Source organism: Lycorma delicatula, chromosome 4 (assembly GCF_047948215.1).
Source record: "Lycorma delicatula isolate Av1 chromosome 4, ASM4794821v1, whole genome shotgun sequence".
Lineage (NCBI taxonomy): Eukaryota > Metazoa > Arthropoda > Insecta > Hemiptera > Fulgoridae > Lycorma > Lycorma delicatula.
Genome location: NC_134458.1, coordinates 85,995,305 through 86,023,119, shown reverse-complemented (window position 1 = coordinate 86,023,119; position 27,815 = coordinate 85,995,305). Strand labels below are relative to the sequence as shown.

Below are 27,815 nucleotides of genomic sequence, written 5' to 3'. Positions count from 1 at the left end.
AAAATATGAAATTTTATAACATATTGAACATTTACACAGATATGGTTTTATTAAAATTTCAACAGGTGAGAAATAATAATAATATGTACATTTATTCGTATAAATGATGTTAATTAATGTATTAATTAGTACTTTGTAATTTGCATACAAATTACAGACAATAAACAGAATTAATTTGTATATAAATGTTGTTAATTAATGTACTAATTTGTATTTTAATTATTATGAATAATTTAATTAAAATTATAATTAAGTTACACTTTTTTCATAATTTAACATAGACTCTCTTCAACTACTATATCTGATGCCCAACTGTCACTGAAATAGATTGAAAATAGAATATAGAGTATTCAAAACCTGTGTAAAAAATAATCAATCAAAGAAATAATCTCTTCCTTAAACAAAATTTGACCATTAAATGTGTTCTTATGATAGAAAACTCTCGTAGTTAGAGTTTTGATAAATCTGTAATTCTTAGAGCTAAATTAGAATCTGGTTATTATTAACCCTGTTGTTATTCAACAATGAAATTTCTGTATCCTTGTTAATTAAATAAGTTTCCCAACTATTTAATTGGTGCTTATTACAGACATTTTTTAATTTTGATTTCAAATAAATTTATTTATAATAAAGACTTCTTATTATCATGGTAACAACAATATTGATGGTAACAATAATATGTAGGTTGAATGTGTATTTTTTCTTCTATTATAGCACTACAGATCATTATTGACCTTGGCATCCTTGACAGTGGACCTACAGTCATCTCTTCCAGTTGCTACCTCTCTCTTGTTCCTCACTCCCACAGCCCGCAAGTCAATCATCAGATCCTACTAGTAACGCTCCTTGGTCTTTCTCAACATCTTGGCCCTCAGATCTTTCTCTGAGCATCTGCTTCTGCAGCCTTTTGTAAAGCATCCTATACAAGCCAGTTAATTGTCTTTTATTTAATAAACCTTGCTATATCCCCTTCTTATAACATACTTTGTATTTCATGGTTATGTCTCACTTTCCATGCTTCTACCTCATTGTCTGGGTCATAGACTCTCCTATCTTGAACTCAAAAAACTTCAGAACATTTACATCAGCTACTGTCAGGGACGATGTTATTTATATCTGGTATTTGTATCTGGTCTGATCAATGTTTTATAAATTTTCATTTTTCCAGTAGGCATTATCAATTTAGATTTCATTAGTTTTAGGTTTGCATAATATGCTCTATTTTAAGCCATTATTCTCTCATTAGTTTCACCAGAAATATTCATTTCAGATGTAACTTGAGTCCTTAAATGTATGAAATTGATGTACATGAGTATGTTCAATTATTTAAAATCTTACAGAAATACATTACAACATTTATGCATGCATACTATAAACACAACTAAGTATTTATATACCTAATGTTACTACTTATTTATCTATTTTACTGAGTATATTTTCCAAATTCTTCTGTATTCTCTATTCTCAACAAATTGGTTGTAGTTTAACATTGTCTACTTAAAAACTAATTTTGCAACTATAAATTCAAAGTAAATAAATTAACCAGGAGTATAATCACTTTTACACAATACTTGATTACATTGTGATAATTTTTACCACAATACAAGTTGAAATATGTTCAAAAGTTTTTGTTGCTTGTGATAGGTTATACTGAAACTACATAAAATGATTACCTAAATAGATTTCAACCAAATATCTATTTGTACGTTATTAAAATTTTAACATAACTTTAATTTTTCCACAGTATAATTTTTTAAGAAAAAAAAAGTTAAAATGAAACACCATTTAGTACATTATACCTCTTTTTAGAAGATGGCTCTACATTGTTAAGCAATAATTTTATTTTTATCAATTAAAGGAAAGTTTCATAATTAATCACAGTATTTCAAGATTTAGGCAATAATAAAGCAGTATTTATCAGAATACAATCCATGATAAAATGTTATTATTGCCAAATTTTGGACTAGATACAAGGAAAAAATTATACTAATATATAAACCACCAGAAGAAATATTTTTAAAAATTGTTAGTTATTAATACCTAGTTGTTTGTGACAGACCAACTTATGAGCTCAAATTTCCTTAAAAGATGATAAGAATGTGTTCTACAACTACTTAAAGTTCAAATTCAAATAAACTGCTCATAATTTAACAATCTATGTAGAGTAGGATAGTTTGAGGTTTAATTTCTTAGCTGCAACAGTTTTACAGTGCCTATTCAAGGTTTTGTAATAAGAAAGTGAAATTGAATTTTATACCACCAAATGTGGTGAAATTAATTTTATAATCTCTAAAGAACAAGAAATTATTAATTAGTTTTAACCATAAAGTTTTACTGTGTTCCCAAGGAACACAGTAGAATATAGAGAGAAGTTTGAGGGTTATGTCATTTATATTTTCTCCTTGGTTAAAAAAAATGGTTGATGTTTACATTTTGAATAGGATTCAAAGCATGAACTATTTTTAAACTTAGTAAAACACTACTAATGTTGCATGTCCTGAAGAGATCAAGATGATGGAAAATATAAACATAGTAAGTTATTACTAAATCAGTAAATAATTACTAGCTAAATAAAAGAAAGTTAGGAATAAGTAAAAGACTAAAACAGCTTGCAACAGGTGTATATATATATATATAAAGGAAAATAATGGTATTAAGAAAGGGATATTATGAACTCGATATTATTGATAGAAAAAGAAAAAAATGGCTGCAGACCTAAAGAAATCAGAATATATAATATAGAGCAGTTTGAATTGTCATAAACACTGAAAGGGCAATTGGTAAAATTAAAAGAATGACAAAATAAGTATAAAAAATGAAAACAAGAAAATTTTGTAAACTGCTTGAAATGAGTAACTGTACTAATAACACTGATAAACATAACTTTTGTTTCCTAACATGCGATACATGATTTTAATCTGTTTTTTGATGCTGAAAATGAATATAAACTCAGAACTCTCATCATTTTTGAAAAATTTTTAAATTTTAATTAAAGGATTATTTTCATTTTTCAATGTATAGTTAGCATTTTAAGCTCCTATATTATATTTTTTAGCTCATTTTTTTATTTTTTAACGTTGTTAAAACATAATTTGTAATCTATAAATAAACAATACTAGACAAAGAATTAAATTGTATCATAGTCACATATTATGACACCATATCTAGTATTGAAGAGTGAGCCTTCATGGACAAGATTAATGATGTCTGTGCAGGTCAAAACATGTAGCTCAAAACACAGCTGAATTGTTTGTATTAAGCACTGGATTCAGGAATGAATTAATTTTGTTCAGTTATTGCTGTCTTAAGTTTGTTAACAGTGCAGTGTCATAATGCCTCGAAATTGTGTAAATGATGTGGATGCCTTTTGTTATGTATGTGGTGAGTTTTCCATAAAATCAAGTAGAAAACAATTACACCTTTAATTAAAAAAACATATCATTTGTACTTTCAGTGTAAAATTGGTGATAGGATAAAATGTGGCTCCTCATATAGTATCCAATAATTGTTCTGTATACTTAAGAGGATGGCTGAAAGGTACATGGAAGGCTTTGCCATTTGGTGTACCTATGGTTTGGAGTGAATCAAAGAATCATGTAACTGATTGTTACTTTTGTTTAACAAGTATGTCTGGAATTTCTAAAAAATCTAAACATACTGTGAAATATCCTTCACTGCAATCTGGAATCAGGCCTGTACCTTACAGTGAAATTATTCCAGTTCCTGAGCCACCTGTGAATGTATGTTTCGAAAGCAGCGATGAAGAATCAGGCAATAATGAAGAAGACAACAATGATTTTGATTTTGAATTATCTTCCAATAACCCACATCTTATATAATAAGGTGAATTAAATGACTTGGTTAGGGATTTAAGTTTATCAAAAAATCAACCTTAACTGTTAGGATCAAGACTGCAGGTTGGAATTTACTTTAAAAAAATACAAAAATTTTGGGCTTTCGAAGCCGACAAAAAGATCTTTCTCAATACTTTATTGATGAAAATAATTTGGCTTATTGTACAAATATTGATGAGCTTATGTTGCACTTAGGACAAGTTCATAAACCTGAGAACTGGCATCTTTTCATAGATTCGTCCAAGTATAGTTTAAAAGTGGTTCTACTACACAACGGTAACAAATATACTTCGATACGAATCGTTTATGGTATTAATTTGAAAGAGACATACGATATGATGAAAGACGTTCTTGAAAAAATAAATTATAAAAAACACAGCTGGAACATATGTGATGATTTGAAAGTTATAGCTATTTTGTTAGGCATGCAGTTAGGCTATACTAAGTACATATATTTTCTTTGCGAATGGGACAGCCGAGCTAGGAATAAACATTATGCTACCAAAAAGTGGAAGAAACGAGACAACATAACTCCAAATGGGAAATATATTATTCATGAGCCCTTAGTAACCCCAAAAAAGTTTACTCCCTCTCAATATCAAGCTAGGACTAATGAAAAATGTTGTAAAAGCAATGAAGAAGGATAGTTCCAGATTTTTGTACATCAGAAAGAAATTTCTGAATGTAAGTAAAGGAAAAATTAAAGAAGGAATATTTGTTGGTCCTCAAATAAAAGAGTTGGTCAACAATGATATATTTAACTCAATGTTACATAATGTACAAAGTGCAGCTTGGGCTTCATTTAAAGACGTTTGCAAAAGTTTTCTCGGCAAACAAATATTCGACAATTACCACGATATTGTTAATCAACTTCTTACTTCATACAAAGCTATGGGGTGTAATATGTCTTTGAAAATACATTTCCTCCACTCACATCTGGATTTTTTCCCGGACAACCTCAGAGAGTAAATGACAAACACAGTGAACACTTCCACCAAGACATTTCGGTGATGGAAAGCTTCTATAAAGGGTAATGGAATACTAACATTCTAGCCGATTACTGTTGGACATTAATTCAGGATGGGCCTGAGGCTATTTATAAAAAAAAAGCATCAGCAAAATCATTCTAACATAGGTATGGCCATGTAAAATGATAAATTTAACAGATTTTAACTGTATTTTCCCATAATTTATTTTGAAGCGTAATTTATTTAAAACTAAGGGTGATAGAAAAATTGTATTTACAGATCTGTAATGTACGCAAAAAAGCAATTCAAGAAATGGTATCACACTTAGAGAAACATTAAACAATTCTTTTTTTGTGTATCAGTGTAATTACTCATATTTTCAAGAAACAGCAATGAATGTGGTTAAAAATAGTACTAATAAAATAGTACTCCCCCTATTCAAGCAACCCTAAAATTGCTTCCTGATCACTGTGTAAAGCAGCACGTCATTAATACAAACTACAGAAAATCAAAATTCAATTCATTTAGATGGCTCAGTGATTAAAAAAAGTTGTAAGAGATTCTTATTGAAGTCTTTTTCTTATTTGATAATTGCTTCTTTTAATGGAATAATTTTTTTAGTATTTTAGATTTATAAAATAAAATTAGACAGGTCAGGGTAGTGCCTTTACACATCTTCCAAACCTTCTACCACTCTTCTAAATATACCTCTTCATCAAAATTTGATTTTTCATCACCTTCTAACACTATCAATTCATTGTCTTCTTGATTTTTTGCCTTCCTGCTTCTTGGCATTACCTTATTACCTAAATATCTCTTCCCAATTATCATCATCTCCAAAATTTTCCTATCTACTGTTTCCTCAATCATCCTTTTTATAAGTCTGAACTTTCTCAACCTTGATTTTCCCTGATCTGTCCAAAAAACTCTTCATCTTTACTCTTTTCTGTAATAGCTCATTTCTAACACAATCCATCCTTGTTTAAAAAATAATAATCTTAAGAAATTTCATCTTCATTGCTTGGATCTTACTGCCTCTTCCTTTGGTCACCATGCTTTAGCCCCATTGTTCAGAGTTGGTACATAAGTCCTGTACAAACATTCTTATACTTATGTGACTGATTGAGCCTATTGTCATCTATTATCTCACTTTGGTAATTCTTGACCTTACTTACTGTTTGCAAATCCTCCCTTTACAATTTTGTCTTTCTCCTACTTGATTCTCCTTATTTGTTGCAACCACTGTTTAACTATCTTGGTACTTATTCTTTAGCCCATGCTTCAGTTCTACCATTACACACTGTCAATCCTTTCTCCCTCTATCATCATTGACAGACCAAATAACTATGGCATCAGCAAATAGAAATGTGTTTATATCTCTTTCCATACAGACTTTTCCTTCACTCATGTGAAGTCATCCGTTAAAATTATGAATAAAAGGAGTATAACACACTCCCTAACTTTCATTTCTACTTGAAACAATTCCATGAGCCCGATTTGCAATTTCATGTAGTTCAAATTTTCTGTAGAGCGACTCTTTAATCAATAAGTTCCAAGTCTTATCCTTTCTCTGCAAACTATCCGAAGAAGTTTACTTGGAATGTTGTCATAGGTCTTTGTAACTTCAACAAAAATCATTAGCAATTTATATAACATTCCCAGCTTTTTTCCACAAGCTCTGTCATGATTAAAATTAAATTAGAAGTTTACCTCTGAAAAAACAATTTTGTTTGCAGTCCAGTTATTTTCACTTTGGTCTTAGTCTAACTTTCAGCACCCTTTAAAAAATCTTTGCCACATAACGGATGATGTCATACTATACAAATAAAAATAATGGTAGTAATTAAATGAAATAATTCTGAATACTGAAACAAATGTGGTGATGATAATTAAATTCAGTTTAGAATACACTTTTGATGATTTAATTAAAGGTATTGGAGTAGATCAGGTTTATTTAATTAGTTGTCATCAAACTACTACTAATTTACAAATTAATATTTTCTTAATAAATAATTTGTTAACAAAGTAATATTTCGATTGTTTTTTTGTTTCATATACAAATAAATATTATATCTAGTGAATAATATATAGTGTAATGTTTAAATTATATGTAAGTATTTTACTGGTTTAATTAAGTGAAAATATTTCATTAAATCAGAAAAAGGATTAAAAATTGGAAGAGATTTTCACTAAAATATACTTACAACAAGAGTGAGGAACCGCATTGTGCAATTTGATGAAGCAGGAGAGACGGCAAGATTAGGTCCAACAGTCTTGACAACACCACTGTATCCTGTATGTTGTTTTAAAACCCGCAGTGCTGTCTCCTCTGCGCTCTCACAGTCTTTTACCCTTCCTAAAATTAATTCATAATAAAATTGATGTGTATAAATAATATTATAAAATACACATAAATTATTATCAAAATTATTAGGTAAATCTATTTTTGTCTGATAGACATTTTTGTATTTCAATTTGGTAATTTAGAATATACATTGTTTCAACCATCTATTTCTTTGACAGATTACTTTTTATTATTTGGACGTTAAAATGATGGGGACTTTGTTACAAAATATACTGGAGTAATATGAAAATTGACGTTTGCAGACAGTTAATTTTGAAAAGAATGTGGTATAAGTATTTGTTAGTGCTGAACAAGTATTGTATGGTGTATTTTTAAATTCAAAATCTTTTATGTATTTATTTATGTATTGTATTATTTTCTTGACACATATTTGCCTCAAAGGAGGTAATTTAAATTCTTCAAATAAGCGTGTACAGGGATATAACTTTAGTCTGCCAAGAGCTGCTCTAATTAAATATTTCTGGAGAATATTTTATTAAGATGGGTATCATATGTTCCTCCCCATATCTCAATTCCATATTGAAAACATGAATGAGCATATGCAAAATATATAATTCTTATTATTTCAAGATCTTAAATTTTGTAAAAAAACTATGTGTAAGGTGTTTTAAATTATTATTATAATATTTACCACTTACCAACAATTTTTAATAGTAATGTTCAAGCGCTTTCAGATTATTAATCCATCCGCAGGAACAATGATGTGTTATACATTATAATTATTTACTTCAGATATCATTAATTATACTAAATTGAATTTTTTTTAAATATAAATATAACAACTGATCGTCAAAAGGTAAAATATAGTTTACGTTATCCATCACGTTAATATGAAAGTCTCAATTGCTGTTTATTACCATGAAGCAAGAATCAAAATTATTGTTTAATATCTGTTTAATAATACATCATTTTCAAATTTTGTTTGTTCATTTATCAAACTTTTATTATTTAAGTATATATAATATTTGTTTTATACAAGTTATTGGAATATTCAAGAATATTAATAAAATTATCTGGGTTGTAATTATGATTATTTTCTAAGATATGTCTGGGAGAAATGGACCGTTCTTCATTTCCTTTATTTATACAATTAATGTGTACATTAATTCTAATTGAATAAGATTGGTTAGTCATCCTGATGTATTCCAGATCACAGTTTGCACTTTTTAAACAATATACTCCCTGTTTATCTGAATTAAATTTATTGTTATGTTTTATTATTCTAGTAGGATCTCTGTTATTTATAACACATCATTGTTCCTGAGGATGGATTAACAATCCAAAAGCGCTCGAACATTACTATTAAAGATCGTTGGTTAGTGGAAACTATTATATAAATAATTTATATATTAATACCAATGGGCCATGCTTGAAAAAATTCATTTAAAAGTATATTAGTCATGATATTAAATACTGTACATAGACATTCCATTTCATATGATCGTCCAATATTATTCAGAGTTATTTTATTGACTTTACTTCGTCTATTGGCTGATAATGACAGTTACTGTTTATCGATTTGTTATTATTTCATCTAGCTACATGCATGTAGTTTTAGTTGAAATTTCTGAGAAGGTTTGCCAGTTTCAGTAGGCCAGAACAACATATATTTTGTCTTATTTAGGCTGAGAGTAAGAATATGACTTTCAAACCAAGATTTTACTGTAAGTAATCCATGGGTAGCACTCTTATATACTTCATCCCACCAAATACAATATACCCCACCATGTACATCCATCCCGAAAAAACAAAGCAGTGCCATCAGTGAAAGATAATGTGGTACTGTCAGGAAGGTTCAGTTTAAAAGCTTGTTGACATATATTAGAAAAAATATTGGTGAGAAAACAGTACCTTGTCAAAAGGCAAAATTATATTATCATCTGTCTTTATATTTTGTAGATATGAATCTAAGCTAATCAGGCAAGAACGTTCGAGATCTGTAAATAAAGTAATGAGACTAGTTTTTTTTGTCAGTCAAAGTGACAAGATTGTAAAGTTACAAGTAAACATATGGTTATATGAACAGCTGATTTATATTAGTTGTTAACATTTTTGGTCTATTATTGCCATGTGAGACATAACCAGACTTTTCGTGAAACGAGTTTTTGTTGTGTGTTACAAAACTGTGTGATACTAAGCAAAACAGATACAAACAAAACACCAGAGCAAGGAGTGACATACTTCAAACTCACCACATCCCAAAAAAGCAAAAATGAGCAAATCAAAACCATGCTAATTTGTTTCTTTGATAGGAATGGTATTGTCCATAAGGAGGTTTTGCCCCCAGGACAGACTGTAAATCAATATGTTTAGCGACAAATTCTTGAAAGACTGCGGAAAAGAGTTGCCTGTGTGAGACCACCATCAAAGACAATTGGATGGTGCATCATGACAATGCACCTTGTCACACTACACTCTCAATTAATGAATTTTTGGCAAAGAAAAAACATTCCAGTAGTTCCTCAATCACCTTATTCACCTTACATGACCCCCTGTAACTTTTTCCTCTTCCCGACTTTAAAAAATCACCTGAAAGGACACCATTTTGAAATAGTAGAAAACATTAAAAAAATGTAACTGACCATCTGAAGGATATTCTCTTTCTGAGTTCCAACACTGCTATGAAGAGTGGGAAAACCGTTTGAAGCATTGCATGACTTTCCAAGGGAACTATTTCCTATTTTGAAAGTGATAAAGAGTCCATGTGCAATTGGATTGTAAATAAAAAGTTTTTCTGAACCAGTCTCATTACTTTATTTACAGACCTCGTATGTTCTGGGAAGGCAATCAATAAACGGCAATCAGTTTATGATTCCCATTATCAGTTCTAAAATTAATACCAATTGAATTTTTATTTTCTAACTCTAGTCTTATTATTTCATGTTTAATATTTTTATTTATAAATAAGCATATACCGTCACTCTTTGTGAATTTATTATTTTGAATGACTATGTTATAACATTCTAAACTGAAATTAAATTCAGTGTCATCACTGATTCAAGTTTAGGTCTGTATAATAATTTGAAACTTAACTTTACTATTACTTAAGTAAAAAAACAAATTCATCAAAACTTTTTCTTATACTTCTTATATTCGTATGAATTTTATTTAGGTTATATTTGTAGTTAAAGTATAATTGATTGAAATTAAAAAAATCATTTACTTCTGTGGAATTGTAGCAATCATAAACAATCAAATCATCTAATTCATTATTCAGAGGCATAATAGGATAAGTAGTTAGACAAACAATTTAAAATTATTGGAAAGTCTAATAAGAAATGGAAAAAAAAGAAATCTCTAAAATTACACAATTCCTGTCAGACTAAAATTAATACTTCTAATCTGAATAATAAATAAAATACAAAAAATATTCATTTTTCTGTTACCCATTAAACAATTAACATCTACTCAATTATAGTGAAATACATAGAAGCTTAGTAAAATATATCAGAATCAACATAATGACATTCTGATTTGTAAACAAGTTACTTATTTTCTAATCGAGCGACGTCATTCTCATTGGTGAATCTGACGGCTCTTGAGTCAGGTTTTTCCTTTATAAACAGTTTTCCTGCTTTCAGCCAAATATGTGTAAGCTTGTTTTGATTTTTAAGTTCCCTAGCTCTACTTGAATGATTTTGTTCAGTTGCGTGAGATGTTCATTAATATAAATAGATCTTTGAGGAAGCCATGCATCCAAATCTACCCGAAAGCCCTTCTTTCCAAATCTACTCTTTTCTTTTTTATTATGTTATTAATTGATTAATAAAGTTGGAGTTTGGGGTAGCTTCATCTACTTTCTTAGGGAGGAATTCTGTTATTTAGTTATTAGTTCATTTTAATTTATTAATTTGGTCCTTTTTTGTTTTAAGAGATCGCTTTTCCTTTTTCGCAAACAACCATTTCATCTTTGTATATCTGTGGAATAATTTGCACATAATAGGCTTAATTTTACCTTTGCTTGTAGGTATCCTATGAGCTGTCGATTCTTCATCTCTGCTGAACAGTATATTTATTTCCTTGGCCATGTTCTCTAAAACTTTATAGACGTCTTCGTTTTGTGTTTTTGGAACTTCATTAATTTCTAGGTTGTCGATTTGCAAGTATTGCTGTAATTCATTTAAATCACTCTGGTATTTCATGTTTTCAGTTCTTAGAGATGAGCATTCATTTTTTAACGTTTCATTTTCAGTTTTAAATTAACCCAGGGAAGTCTTGATATTCTCAACTGTTCTACTCAGATGTGTTATTTTTTCATTAAATTCATTAAATCTGGTGTTAATAAGTTTCATTATATTTTCCTTTACTGAGTTTACAATATCTTGTAGATTTTTTTTCTCCAACTTTTGACCAAGAATCTAAATATGAATGATAGTTCATATAATATGATTATAGTTGAATTTAGCTGTATTGTTATTTTCTGTTATTACCTTTATTTTAATAAATTTTAAATTGCATTGACTCATATGGTCGTTAGTCAACATTTTGCAGTGGAACTGCAACTGGCATTAATTAACTTAGGTGAACTGGGGCAACCAGTTCATTTAATGTAGTATTAACACTTTATTCTTAATTCACACCCTTCAATTTTCAAAATGTTACCCCTTGAGGTATTTCAAGTATTGTGGAACTATCAGGTTGTAAGAAGCCTGTTTACTGCCCAACTATGACCTGATGTGTTATTACATTTGTTTTTTGTAATGTTGTAATGCTATTCAGTGTTACATTACTTCAAGTAATAAATTACAAAAATTGTATTATATATAGGAAAAAATAACTGTAAAAATTCTTTAAAATAGTTCCACAGATGTTTAATAACATTAAGGTAATTATTATTTTATTAATTGTGTTCTTATAAGATCAAATTTTTATAAGAAAAACATCTAAAACATTCAAGTATGTCTCATCTGCCTTAAACTAATCTTTCAATCAAATGTTAAAAACCACACAAATTGTCCTTAACAATATAGTAGTAGTAGTAGTAGTAGACAATACTATAATAGTAGTAGTAGTAGTACACAATTGAATAGGTGATAGTTGTATCAGTTAAAAATTAAAAATCCCAACTTGGATGAAACTGTTAGAGGAATAAGTGTATTTAAAACTTTTTAATACTGGATTTTTTCAATAGTTATAAAGAAATACAGTACATATGATAGAGAGGGCAGTTTAAAAAAGAAACTGGTTTTGTTCTGGTCTTGGGATAATTTGGAAGGCAGCAGTTTAATAGATAAAATCTATATAGGAACTGCATAAAATAAATTTTTTTCACAAAAAAAGTGTCCAATCAAATAGGAATCACTAAATAAAGATTACATATTATTGTATTTAAAAAGTTTATGAATTCTTTTTTAACTATAGTGTTAAGACCTGCTCTTGAACCAGGAAAAAATAAGTTAATTGAGGAAGGAATCTTACCAAGGGATCAATCAGGCAAAACAATGAGAAATTTATTCACAAATTCGGTTTCATCTGGGGCTTGTGTATTCTTTATGTTCATCTTTAGGTAAAACATGTTCATTAGAAAATAAAGTACATGTAAATTCTCCAAAAAAATTGTACTTATCAGTTTTCTTATGTTGTAACATGTTATATGTAACAATGAACAGATAAAACTTTCATGTTATTTTAAATAATTTTCGTTCTATAAAGAATTTATCCAACAGCTGTCAACTTTAAATAAAATAATTATAAATAATAGAAACCACTTTTCTAAAGCTTTTCTGTTCCTAAGTTTAGCTGTTGTTTACAATATCTAGACAGCTATTTTTGAGATTTATTCATGTCCTAAATTTCTCAGAATATTAAAAAATTGTAGTTATCAGGTTTCTAGATCCACTATTAGGTCATATATATAATGAATTTAAAAGTGAATATATTTAATTATAATCCGTGGTTTATTAACTACAAACTTAATATTGCATTCTATCAAAAATTGATTCCTGTGGTGGTTAGCTATTAATTAATGCCAAAAGTATGTTTTGTTTTGGATGTGTATGGGAACCCATTTTTTAAACATTTTCAAGATGATAATTCTTGAGATATGTAATTTATCAGGAACCATCAGGTTATAACAGTGGTAGTTTATGTGTTTGTTCAGAGCTAGAAAAATCAACAGTAACATAAGAGTATTAACAAGATGCAGAACACCACCAAAAAATTCCTGAAACTAATTCAATTTTGAAAAAAAGTATCCAGTGAATCATTGTTTGCATATTCACTATACATTTTTAGTATGTATTAACAGATTAAGTTTTATCATTAACTGACCTCTTCAAAGATGTGGAACCATTCAAAGAAAAACTTATAATTTTCTAGAAATGTAAAACTTTCATACAGAAATAATGCTCTATTCAAAAAAAGTTTTATTTCAAAATGCAATTATGAAAAATCAACTTGCTGTGTGTATCTCTCACTGGGCCATCCATTTTTCAGTAGACACATGCTGTACATTGCATCAACCCTGTTGAGGAGACAAACATCAGATTAAGAGTATCAGGGGCTCTAGTTTATGCTGTAAAGTAATCTTGGTGGTTAAAAGAAAAAAAAAAATAATAGAACTTAAAGGTTTCCCACTCAAGACAGAATGAAGCCTACATGAATCTTAATTATAGTTAAATTATAATTAAATTTAATGAAGTTAAAATGTACTCGGTTATATTCTTCAACCAGATGAAGTTTTCTAAATGAGAGCCTGAAAAAACTGGTCATGCTAAAAATAATTTTTTTATGTAAAACTTTACAGAAAGTAATCCCTGTTAGATCAAAGGTGAATTTAGGGAGTTCAAGAGTTGTGTGCCCTATTGCAAAGCATGTTTTTTTCTAAAATAAACAAAATTTTATAATGTCAATTATTTACAATTTATTTATTTTTTAAACAACCTTGCATATGGTTTTCCAAATTTTTTTAATGAGAAGGGAGAACTTAATGAGGTAAAAATGAATGAGGTGACAATAATATCTAATAAAAACAAAGTAAAACCTAGACCTAATGAAATTGCATATATATAAATAATTACTACTCTACGTGAATACTAAACAGTTATTATCACAAATAAATAATTAACTAAGTAATAAAAACAATATTCGTAGAAAGAGTTACATCATTTACTTAAGATTAACATTTTTAGTAATACTATAATATTTGACTTAAATTATTTGTATAATCAAATATACCCTTATATTAAATTTGTTTACTTACTTTTAATTGTTGCATAGCCATTTAATAATTTTTTCTGGTCATTCAGTAACATGAAATAATAACAATTTATACCTAACATTTTACACAATAATTATTTATACACAATACTTATTACTTGGTATAAATGGTATGTTAAAAATTAATGGTATAGGTTTATTCATATAATTATATAGGATTCCTTTTAGTGATTTAGGCAATAAATAATATGGTAAAAAACACAAAATTGTGATAAAAAACTACGAAACCTGTTAAAATATCCCTCCAATAATGATCTTACAGAATCATCCCTACTCTAGATAAAAAATGGTTAATATTTAATTTCATTTCTTTTACACTTTACTTTGTCCATTAAATATTCTTTATCATATATCCTGTACAATGTTTAAATATTAACAGTTATAACATAAATAATGGATGATATGATACTTTCTATTGTAGTTTAATAACGTAATGTACAATTTATTATATAACTGAATTCATGTAATAACAACTAATTAAATAATACAAAATATGATAAAATTAATTAAATATGTGGCCAGTTGTTATTCTTAAAATATATTTTTTGCTGCCATTTTTTTTTTTAATTATAGAGGTGAATTTTGTAATCGTATTTCATTGTTAAAACGCAGAATTATTTAATAGGCTATTAAGATAATAATATTTCTAACATCCTTATGGTATTGCCAAATAGTTAACAATTAATTATTCTTAATGGCGCATTATTAAGAAAAACAAGACTAACTGATAACACGATGCTTATTAGTTGTTAAATATGTTTTGTAATCCCTGAAAACTAAAGGACAAAGCTAACCTTAGTGTCTAAGTGATTATATTTTGATAGGTTATCGGTCAGCTATTTGCAAGTATTTTTCATTAAAAAAAGTTATGTGTGCATGTATGTTTAAATTAAAGTTTATTTCATGTTTAATAATATTTTGATAACTTGGGCTAAAGTTTTGATTAAAAATAAAGTACCCAGATTTCAGATCTGGAAAAAATATATCTTTATTAGTTGGATTTTTTATTTTGATGGATCTAAAATCAACATTTATTTACTGTACTTAAACAGAAGATAATTAATTAAAAGTATAAGAGAATTCTACATTAACAATACAAAAAAAATAATTTTTTCAATGAAGTTATGCATCTCAAATTAAAAAAAAATCTTGTGGTATCACTCGCCACAAGCAAAATGCACTTCAATTACTCTTTATTTGGGCATTTTGTGGGTTCTCCAGTTAAAAAGTGAAAGTGTAATCATCTTTTATATCTGTTAATGGTTCCTCTGATACTATGATAATATAATTGTCTTTAATTGGTAAGAAGAGCAAACTAAATCAAATGGTTTACTGAACAATTGTTTTTAAGCATGAAAATATCAATATCTGTAGGAAAATTCTTCCTAAAATCACACTACTATTTTACGATATATTAGTTTTCAAGAAAATCTAAAAGAAAATTGGTTTAATTTTTTCAAACTGAGAAAATAATGTCTACAATTTTTTTAGTCAAGTGTAGAACCTTTAACATAGAAACCAATTACAACTGAAGGTTTAAGGCAACAGGGAAATATTTATTAATTACTCATTAACACTAAGAATTACTTTGGAAAAAATTCATAAAATTAACAAGTGGATAATAATTGATTTAATAATATCTGTGACTTCTTTTAAAACAGAGATACCTTCAGCATTAACTGAGTATTTACCTCAATACTTACACAAGTTTTAATTTGTTGGGTATCAAATGCAATTAAAAATATTAATCTATCAACAAAACCATTCAACTTACAGCTGTTTGTTTAAAGTGATTTGGTACTAATGTTGGAAATATCAGTAAATTTATTGTACTTTCAGCTAGTAGAACAGTAGACATAAAAACAGTAATTTTATATTTTTAATGAGGTTGTTTTACTGGTTTTTCTGAAAATTCCACTTTCTAATTTTAATATTACCAGATGACATAAATTACCAATACTGGGGATAACTATTAAATTATTATTTTAATATAAATTTTTGCAAATAGTTTTTGCATAAATTCTTTTGTTATTTTTCAAATAATTATGGAATGTAACAGATAAATTAAACTTCTACATTTTGCAGAGATTCCTTAGTATACATTAAAATGGTTCACAAATATTTATTAATATCCCTTGCACAGAAGTAAAGTAGATCATTATCTTTTTGCATGTTTTCGCTAGTAAATCATATCTCTGCAACTTGGCAATTGAAATATTATAATCTACATAAAAAGTCTGAAAATAACCTAAGGTAATACTTTTCAAATTTTAGAAAGCTCAATTGAAATACAAAATGGGATGAATTGCTGGACTGGTGACTGACTTCCTGCTATCTACGATGTCATGTCTCAGCATGCTATCTCCTCCACTGTACCGTTAGCAATTCCAACACTACTTCAGAACCCCCCCCCCTCCCACCAGGGATAGAACTAGTGTTCATCTATGTGTTTATACTTCCTAATAAATCTGTGAAAATATTATTCCTATAAGAAACAGAGGTAAATGTAATACTAATTAGCTGGAAATTAGAAATGCATAACCCTTCTAACTCAAACTGAAATAAAAACACATAATCACAACATATTATAACATTAAATGTATTAGGAATTTTAAACTGAGTTACCTTTAGTTTATATTGTAAAGTTTCAGAAAAAATAAAATTAGATACAAATTACCTTAAATATTCAGAATTCTATTATTATTTTTTCGAAAGTATATGATAACTTTAAACTTCATAAAAAATGAGTCTAAAAAAACCGAGACGATTTTTTTTTGCATTGATTTTACACATAATTTCAGCGAGCTTGAAGTGTTTTAACCTGTATCGTTTAGACAGTGTTTAAAAAATATGCAAGATGTGAGGACTCGAAATTACTTCTTCAATTTTATTTCTCAGGCAATGCAATACGGGAAATCTTAGTCAGTGTAATTTTAAGTTAACGTTATCTTGTTATATTTTAACGTTAGCGACATGACTGGAAAGATCATATATAAATACACAAAGTGTATCGTGAAGTTCTCCCGGGACTTTCATAGACTACTCTACTTGTAAAAATAATGGAAAAACTCATATAATATATGTCCTATAATTGCGAGTTACGGCTAGTGAAAAATTTCACTCGGATTTCCGCTGTACCGGTGAAATGAGGTTGTACTGAAATTTTAAAGGCGTTAATTATGGTGGAAAATTAGTGATTTCTTATGGTTTTTAACTACAACAATCGAATAAAATAGGTCCCTATTAGGAGTAAAACCCCTATTTTTTTATGTTTGACGTACAATAACATTGTTAAATAGGTAATAAACACATAAAACTTTTAAACAAAACTTGTAGGAAATTTAATTCTGAACAAAATGGTGTAAAATATGTTGAATAAAACAAAGAAGAATTAGAGATTGAAAATTTAATTAGAAACAGTACATTACTACTGTTTCAGTAGAAAAATACTTATTTATTGTAAACAGAAACCAAATTCCCTTTTGGTGATGTGAGAAATTTGTAAAAACAAAATTTACTGTTAAAAATTGCAGTTAAAAAATTAAAAAACTGGAAATTACAAAACAATTGTAAAATAAAAATGACATATAATTTTTTTTTATTAATGGCAGAAGCACAATAAATTATTCAATAAATTACTGTTTTAAAGTTGGCACTAAAATAATAATAACTGATCAAAAATGCGCAATACTGTATTAGTGCTTAAATTATTTTGTGAGTTACATTAAGTATTTCGGGGGACAGCTGCTTGAAGATGTTCTTCTAGCGCTGAGACGCAAAGTATACTTCCAGCACGATGGCGCGCCTCCCCGATTCTCTTTTGCCGTTTCCACTAACTTAAATCATAATTTTCCTGAAAAATTTGAAATCGCTTCCTGTTATGTACGAAAATAACAAGAAAGCTTGGATGACAATTGATATCTTTAGTTCTTGGTTACGAAAATGGGACCGTGAATTAAAGATTGAAAATGACAAAATACTGCTGCTCATTGACTACTGTCCGGCTCATCCACACGTTGAAAATCTTTCGTGTTTAAAGTTAGTGTAGTTACCACCGAAAGTAACAGCATTCTTACAGCCCTTAAATCAAGGCGTGATCAAGTCGGTAAAAGTCTACTACAAAAAACACCTAATTTTACAAATGATACAGAATTTAAATTAAAAAAAGGAAACACCAATAACTATTCTGGATGCTATAATTATGTTATAAAGACCATGGAATGAGGTCTCTCCACTGACTGTAAAAAGTTTCTTTTGACATGCAGGAATTTTACCACAGGCTGGCGAAGTTAGTATTCTTCTTCGCATGCGAAGAAGAATCTTCAGCGGAATGGAGCAATAGTCTGCAAAACCAGTCGTTATTAAATGCATTTATTGCATGCATTTATTTTTTTTAAGATCATCAAGAGGTTGACAAAGATTTAGAAACGCGTGAAACTGTAACAGATGATTATGTAGTGGCTTCAGTGCTAGCAGAAATAGACGGGGACGTAGGTAATGACAACGAAGGTAACGATAAAGACATCAACCCGCCAAATCTTCCAGAAGTTTTAGCGGCAATGAAAACCGTTTGCCGGTTTCTCAGTTTTACCGAAATTACTAAAGAAAAAACAAAGAGTGTTTGTTTTGATTTAGAAAAGAACCTTCAAAAACTGTATTACAACACGAAGTGTTCGAAGCAAAGCAAAATAACCGACGTTTTGCAGTAAAAGTAATTTTTACAAATTTTCTCTTACAAATTTGTAATACGCTTATTCTCCCCGACACAACATCATAACGCTGACGAAACCGTTGTATCCAAGCTGAAGTTATTTCACGTGGTTTACCGAATTTTTTTAGAAAAATCGTTCGCCTTAGTTTGCAGTGTACGGCCGCTAATAGGGATATTACTAGCCCTCTGGTATTTAAACATTCTAACAGCGTTTGGTCTACATCATTATGTTGCCGTAATTTTTTTGATTACAGCAAAAGATGGATTAGAATATTTAACCATTAAACTAGAAAAATTCATATTCGAGTATTCCATTTTCGAAGTTGCTCAAAGATAACAAAAATCAATGAATACTGAAATTAGTAAATTAAAATAAAATAAAAAATTAACTACACCAAACGAAGAGCGCTGAAAAAAAAGTGAAATTTTTTTAAATAATACTTCAACCTGAATAGAGTAATAATTAATACACTTTTAAAAGAATATTAAACTTGTACAACCAGTGAAAGTACACGAACAACCGACCTCAGGTAAATTCGTCTGGACCTTTCGGAATCCAAACCACGTCTCTGTCAGAAGGTAGAATGTAAATCAACAACTGATCCATCCCAAAAGTCCTCTGCACTGTCACATTTTGCCAGCTGCCTTTCGTTTGACTCTTTTTTAATTTAATAAAGGGCGATTCAGCGTTTCGAGAGTTTCGTCGGCCCTATTATAGGCCGCCGGTAGTTTGTCTAAATGATTCTGATTTCTCTAAACCCTTCTCTATTTTCAAGGTTAATTCCAGTTTCTTAATACTTTTCTTATATAATTGTCTCCTATTTTTGTCTAACGTTGATCTCTCACAATTGTAAATAAATCTAATTTAGCATATAGCGTTCAAAATCGTTACATTTTTCATAAAATGTAAATTGTATTTTTTTGCAGACATCTTACGTAATCCTAAACAATAAATTTTTAACCATCTCGGATAATTGCACTCCACTTCAATACATCCTCGTTAAACCGGAATTTTTACTCGGTCAGATTTATAAGGGGGTGTCGGAAGAGGGGGAACCAACTTTTCTTTGCGTTTCGGAGTCTCCTGAACATGATTCTGCAATGCTTATACACATACCTATGTATACAATTATTAAATTTTTTCGTTCGCTTTACCGGACGCAAATCTTAACTGATTTTGACGAAACCTGGTGGAGTGATGTAAACCTATTGAAAATAGAGTCCTACAGATTTTCAAGCGGATCGATTCGCAGTAAGCGGAGTTAGAGGCAAAAAACTAGGTTTTTGGGTACGTTTTCAGGGTTAAATAAAACCGGAAATCCGTCCTGTCACACTTACTGCTACAAGTTTTTTTTTTCTTTTTTCTTTAATAGAAATTCTTCTGGAATATTTTTAATATAATTTATTTTACTCATATTAATATGAGTTCCATCAAATCACCTTTAACATTACACGACGATAATTATGTAAATTTTTTTGTACTGCGTTTACCATCATTCGTCGAGTGCGTGCTCTGCAAGTCTTAGAATAATACAGGCTGCCAACATCGTAAAAGTCATTTTTATTACACTTCAAAGTACAGAAATAGAACTTGTCTTTTCTTATAACTGTTCTAACGGTCGTTTCTCTCAAATGACTTTTAACACAAGGTCGAAAAAAAAAGATGTATTTTAATAATTTTATTTACGTTCATAGCATAAAGAATAAATTATAGTTTATACCTTTTTAAAAGACAAATTTTAAAATCAACTCGGCTTTCTAAATTCATAGAAATATGTTTTCAGAAGAAGAATTATGTTTCAAGAAGCTACTGTACTGCTTCTTTGTTGGTCTTGTCAATTTATTTGTTTATTATTAAAATTTCCGATGATTATTTTCGCTTTTCGGGTTGTGAAGTCTTATTATATTTTACTTCTAATACTGTATTATTACTTTTTTGAGGAGAATATTAAACGTGAATCTTAACTTAAAGTAACAGAAAAAATTGCATGTTTGATGCTGAATTCTTATTCATTGTATAGTACTACAAAGAGTTGTTTAAAGTCGTCATCTCCAAGTTATTTATACAATCTCACTTTCATTATTTGCTGACTTAATATCCTTCATAATCTGAAGCCTATTTCCATTTTGCTATATGCTTTAGACACATTTTTACTTGGGCCTTCCTCTTTTTTCTCTCTCAAAAAGTTTACTTGGGCCATCTTTCCTTATTATGACCATACCAGATAATTAACTCTTTTTTTCCATCTTATAAAATGGTGTTCTTTCAGAGTTCATTAAAAATAATAATTTCATCAGTTTTCTGTTAGCTCTTTGGCAACTTATCTTTCATAAATTAATTTCTATTGTAAAAAAAAGGTATATTCATACTCTATACATAATTATAATAGCACTTTATGACTCTGATACTGAAATATCTTAAATCTGTCAATGTATGTAGCCATTATATTCTTATCATCTTAATTCATATAATTTTATTTTCAAATATAAATAAAAAATGTTACATTTTGAAAAAATCATTGGTTTTTTTGCGTAATTATAATAATGTATAACTGTAGTTGAAGTATTGTATACTACAGTAGTATATAACTGCTAGTAATATAATTTTGAAAATATAGAAAATTTGTGCTTCATGAATGCAATTTTTAAAGTAAAAAATGCCTTAAACTTGCATACAGAATTACTAAAGCCTTATATTTTACTACAAACAATGGGTTTGATAAGCATTTTTCAGGAAATATTGGATAACCCAATCTTTAACAAAGCTTTACAGGCATCTTAATGAAATATACCCCATGCAGATCTTCTAATCTGATTACAAAAAAGTAATTGATTCCCAAACTGCAAATGGTATATTCAGAAATCTTCTAAAAATTATGAGTGTTTTGAGAAGATATTTAATTTATGCTATGCTAACAATCCAATGAAAATGGTAGATTTTCACTCCTTGATTGTGAGAGATTTCAGAATAAAAGAAAAATACAATTTTTGATTATGTAAAGGCAGGTTTGGTGTTGTTTTAAGGACTTAAAATTGAAGTAAAAGAATCAGAAGCTAGAAGGGTAATAAAAGACTTTTAGACTGAGGAACATGGGGCTTAAACCATCCATATTAAATCTAATCTACTCAAACACATATTATCATATAATATACATAACAAATATTTCTAACAATGTAATGTAATTTTTTTACACTGATTCACTGTTTTACTTCCTGCTATTATATTACAATTATATTTTTATGTATATCTATTAATCAACCATTTCAATTAATTGAGACATCACTACTGATTATATATGAAAAAAGATTACAAGGTAAATCACTAAAGATTTCTATTTTAGTATTTAAAAGAAAAATTTTGTTAAGTAACTGATTTTTTTAAATGCATGGAAATATATTTCCAGAACATTCATTGGAGCCTATTACACAGCCCTTTGTTGGTTATGTTGTAAGAAGAATGCTGATGGTGTCTGTCATGGATTGATTTGTAATACCAAGGCTATTACAACCATGAAAGTGAGTCATTTTTACTTTTGTTTTTCACAATTTTAGCAAATTTCATATTTAATTTCAGAATTAATTTCATAGCAAATTTCAGAATGAATACAACCCAAAATTAATCTGAAAAGCAAAATGTATTTTTTATTTCTAAAATCTTTGAATTAATTAGTTAATTAGCTTAACATTTATTGGCTGATCTTGGGATTTGGTTTATTAGAGGTGATAAATTAAATACCAAACTTATTAGATTTCTTAACAAAACAAATAATAGTTTAATTATTTATCTTATTAATTTATTTAGTGAATTATTTGTCCTACCTGTTGGCATTTCAATTGTGAAATTTTTCAATGCTGGCCGATAATGTTTTACTAGTATTATGCATTCTCTGTAAAGTAATCGCCTGTGGAAAGCTATTACATAAACTTCATCAATAGAGGAATTGCTGTCAGATTTGTACTTTCTTGTCACGCCTTCCCAAGACCTGGTATAAAGATAAGAAGTAACTCAGGTTAGAAAAGTATAATAAGTTTGTTCACCTTAAGAGATGTTCTACTCAACTTCCTTCGTAACCTATGTAATTGGATATGAAAATAGGAAGGGATAATAATGAACAAGAAAATATTAAACATTTGTTTGCTAAAAAAAGCACTTTAATTTTGATTCTTGAAATTTAAATTGTCACTTATAATTCTAAATAATTTATTTCTAGAATTTTTTGTTCTGAAGAATTAAAAATAGGTCAATATTTTGTACAGTATAATTATAAAATACTGTAAAAAAAATTTTCTTTTTTCTTTTTTTTTGTAGAGAATAGACTTGGGATCACTGTATGTATTAAAGGTGGTATAATCTTTTACTGGAATAAATTACATATGGTATAATCTTTTATGATAAATTGTATTTTAAATGGTGTCTTTTATTCTGAAAAATATTTAATTTGAGGATAAATTTTTACAGTTAAATAAATTATATGATATTCTTATGATATAATATTATATTATTGGATTTGTTATCATAAACTTTCTATTTTTTTAAAATTTTTGCCAATAATAAATGTTTGTCATTACGTTAATACAGATAAAAACATACATTAAAAGTTTTTTTTTATAATATTCATATACTACCGATAAAAAATGAAATTTCATATTTATAATAAGTTGCTTTTATAGTATTTTTTTTTTTTTACATAATTTTATCAATTACATGATAATGTTTATTTTTGAAAAGAAAATATTTTTACAGTTATCTTCTAAAAGTCTTTAGCAAGAAAAAATAAGATATGATATTATTTTCTGAATCAAAGTTCATTATAAATCATTACTCACAGATAAAAAGAAGCAAACCATTATTTTATCTCAAACCAGTAAAAATATTTAGAATTAATATTTTGGAAAGTAAGTATGAACATATAAAGTGCAAAATCATGAAAAGTGTATAAGATATAATATAATATTTACGTATGATTACTTATTTTCTTATTAAAATATAATTCTAAAGTTTTGGAAACTGTAAAATCCCTCTGTAAGCATAAATCTACACAATTTTTTTATAAATTTGTTGTGGTCATTAACAAGCAAAGAATTGTTTATTTTTTTCTGTGATTGCCCATACCTAATTCAAATTACAATTATAGTAAGTTTTTTTTTTTTTACTTAATACAATTTAAAATCTCTGTATGCAAACTTGAAATTGAAATAAAATAAATCTGGATGAGTGACAAGAGACTAAATATAATTTAAGTAGATTTAAATGAAATCATCTACAGATAAATCACTTTGCAATTCCTTTTTTGTTTTAACCAGGCTTCTTTTAAAATTCTACTTCAGCTATTCTGTTAATCCATAATGCATGTATCATAATTATAGGTTTTATTCTTCTTTACGTTTGAATGTTTTCAACCGCCATTTTCAGTTTCCTTCATTATTATTGATGGAAGCTTATAACATCTTAATTTAGTAACAGAACTATTGTTACAGTTTAAAATTGGTACATTTTATAAAAAAGTGAAGTTAATAAAAAAATTGCTTGAAGTAAAATATTTTTACTTAAAAATTTTGTTATTGAAAAACTTAAATAAAGGAGGTCCTTTTTTAAAGCATCTGTTTCTGAGTAGCTTTTTGTTTCTGCTTTCAATGGTTGCCCATAATCTAAAGAAGTAGATAGTTGTTATTATGGTAAAAAATTGTCCTGAACAATCTTTTGCTCCATAAACATGGCTTCTCTATGTTAAATGTGTATTCATGAATCACTTTTTTTTTTGTACAGTTTATTTTATCATAAGAGTTTTCATTTTTTTTTTCATTCATTTTATTGACTTGATGCAGTACATCTTCCTTACCTAGTTTGTGCTAATTTCTTAATCTCAACATATTCTAGCAAAAAACTAAGCTGCATGCTTTGAAAGGAAAGTGATTATTGTATTCATTTTCAGAAAAGAATAAACATGAAATTGAATCATATTGTACTAATATTTTTATAATTATGAGTACAAAGGGTAAATAATTTTAAATTATTAATAATTATAAAAAACTCACTGAAAAAATTAACAGCTTTCTTCTAGAAGAGATAATCAAAACTAAATTGGATTGAAGCAATTAAGAAAAATCTCCAAGCGGTCAGAATTAAGAAAATTATATTTTAAACATGGATCTCTTTAGGAAGGTAATTTATGGTGATTAATTACAAAAAATAAAAAAAATAAGGTAGTTGTGAAAATAGCCAGACCAAACAAAGAAGAATGAAAACCAAATTATGACATGAAAAAATAGAGTGTCAAATTATCTTAATGTGGTCCATAAATACATATTAACATTCATCAACACAACATTGTTATACAAAATTGTTAAGTTACTGTGCTGCTTTCAAAGCAGCAAACAAAATACATAAGAGCATCTAGAAAAGTAAAAAAGTACATTTTATTAATCACAGCAACTCATGATTATACAAATTAAACTATAGTGATGAATAATGTATTGCTGACAGACTGGATACACATTCACTCACATATTCATAGACCATGTACAGACAACAGTCGAATTATTTCTGGCAAAACACATCAAAGAAACATGATGTACATAAAAAGACACTGCAATATGCAAATTTTACACATAGCACATAAAAACTAAGATCATAATATAACTGAACAATATGAAATATGCACATTATGACAAAAACAACGTATTAAAGAAATAGATCCTACATAAATAGAATACATTTTTCAATTTTAATTGATTACAAGTTCAGTAATTAAATATTAGTCATTGTTTGTCACATAAAAAGGTGTAAATGTAAATTATGTACTAAAATGGCTTCCTAATATTTTTTAAGGTGGTACCATTAACAACAATGCTACTAATATGCTAATGTCCTGAAGAAGTAGCTACCAATTAGCTCTGAAATCTCCTTTGGAAGAACAACTTCCATTTGGTAGCTAGTCATTTAAAATTTTATCACATTTTAAAATGTATTCAGAAAAATTATGTATATAAGTGACTTTATTTGTATTTTTATTGAAATAGACAAATGAAATTAGTAGTTTCTGATAGAGTTATATATTTTTTGGATTTTTATCACTGAATCAAAAAACATGATATTCCTTTTGTTTATATCCAGGTGCTACGGCTGCTAAACCTCTTCACTGATTTCATTTAAAACTGGCACTTACTATCAGTAATGGATTATCATAACTTAATAGTCATTTAAATCTAAAAACGAAATGTTTGGTCCTGGACGAAAGTTATATATCCAAAAAAACCAGTTTTTTTTATTTTACAAAAACAACTGTTATGAATTTGATTATACAGATCAAATACATGTTCCACTTAAAAATTTAAAATAATTCAAATTAAAAATCACAAAATTTTTTCAAACTTTTTAAAACATTTTTTGAATAATTTTATTTTCTGATCTCTTTTGCTATTCCTTTCACTTATATATTTATAGTTTAACTTGTATGTGCAAACAACATAGTGTGATTTATATCATACATGGGAAAAATGTATGTACTTAAAAATTGTGATATCATTTATCATAATAATGACTTCAAAATTATCTATATGACTTTGACTAAACAAATTATTAATAACCAAGAAATATGAAAAATAGCTAACAGAATTATTTTGTGTAAAAATGGATGCTTTATGTTAAGTAATTGCAAATTTTACCTTTTCAGTCCACATGGATCAATAAATGTTATCCTAGAAAAAGCAAGTTTATCTCCAGCACACATTTCTTCTTGATTTAAAACTGAACATGGTTCCTTTATTGTATCCATTTTGTAAATGTGATGAGCAAATATAAATTTGACAGAACAGTGAGAAAAATATTAGTGTAAATTACTGAAACAAGATATATATTATGATATATGAAGTAATCGAGACTATAATGTTTGTAGCAGTTTTTAGTTGTAGACAAATTTGTAATGAATACAATTATGATATAATATGACCTCTTCTGTAACATGAACTGATATCAAATTAATCAGTAAATATTAATTTATACGCAGATTCTCTTGCCTTATCTCTTTATTACATAGCTACAATTTTTTTAGACAGTTTATTCCATATAACATTATGCTGTCATCCATTATGCATGTGTGTTGTGTATGTCATACATATATGTATTTAATAATAGTAAATGTATATTTTGTGTTTGTGTGTGTGTATATATATATATATATATATATATATATATATATATATGAATGATAAAATTAGATGATTTAATTAGAATTTAATCCATTAAATATTTATTAATAAATATTACTTAGTCCTTGTATTGTGTTATACGCATTAAAATTTATCTAATTTATTAACTTGAGACAAAGAATTGAACTGTCTTTTAGTTATATCCATGAACATATATAAACATAAAGAATAAAGGTGAAGGCAGGGTTTCATTAAAATACTAAGACTATTGTTTATGTCTTTTTTAATATATATATATTTTTTTTGGGCAAAAAAACACAGCAGACAGATACTTTTTTCCGTATTGCAGATGCAATTGAAAATATGCCATTATTATTTTTATGTAACCTTAATTCCATATCGGTTTATGTAACATGCTCGAAAAATAATTGGGTTCTGTAATAATATCTAAAGAAAAGAGATTTTCTGGAACAATGTGTAAAAAAACTAAAATTTTTCATTACTTATATATTGACAGCGAGACCACTTTTTAAAGCATATTTTATGAACGC

The 27,815-nt window shown here is 27.9% G+C and overlaps 1 protein-coding gene across 1 annotated transcript in view; it reads right to left on the bottom strand.

Moving 5' to 3' along the window:
• The window catches only part of LOC142323619 (ADP-sugar pyrophosphatase-like), a 35,662-nt gene extending 8,578 nt beyond the window's left edge, over positions 1-27,084 (bottom strand). The window contains exons 1-3 of the mRNA XM_075363490.1: positions 26,782-27,084; positions 22,936-23,099; positions 7,027-7,178 (exon numbers count right to left, since the gene is read on the bottom strand). Coding sequence (XP_075219605.1) covers positions 7,027-7,178; positions 22,936-23,099; positions 26,782-26,891 — 426 coding nt within the window. The 5' untranslated portion in view covers positions 26,892-27,084. The remainder of the gene's footprint in view (positions 1-7,026; positions 7,179-22,935; positions 23,100-26,781) is intronic.
• Between the last annotated feature and the right edge of the window lie 731 nt (positions 27,085-27,815).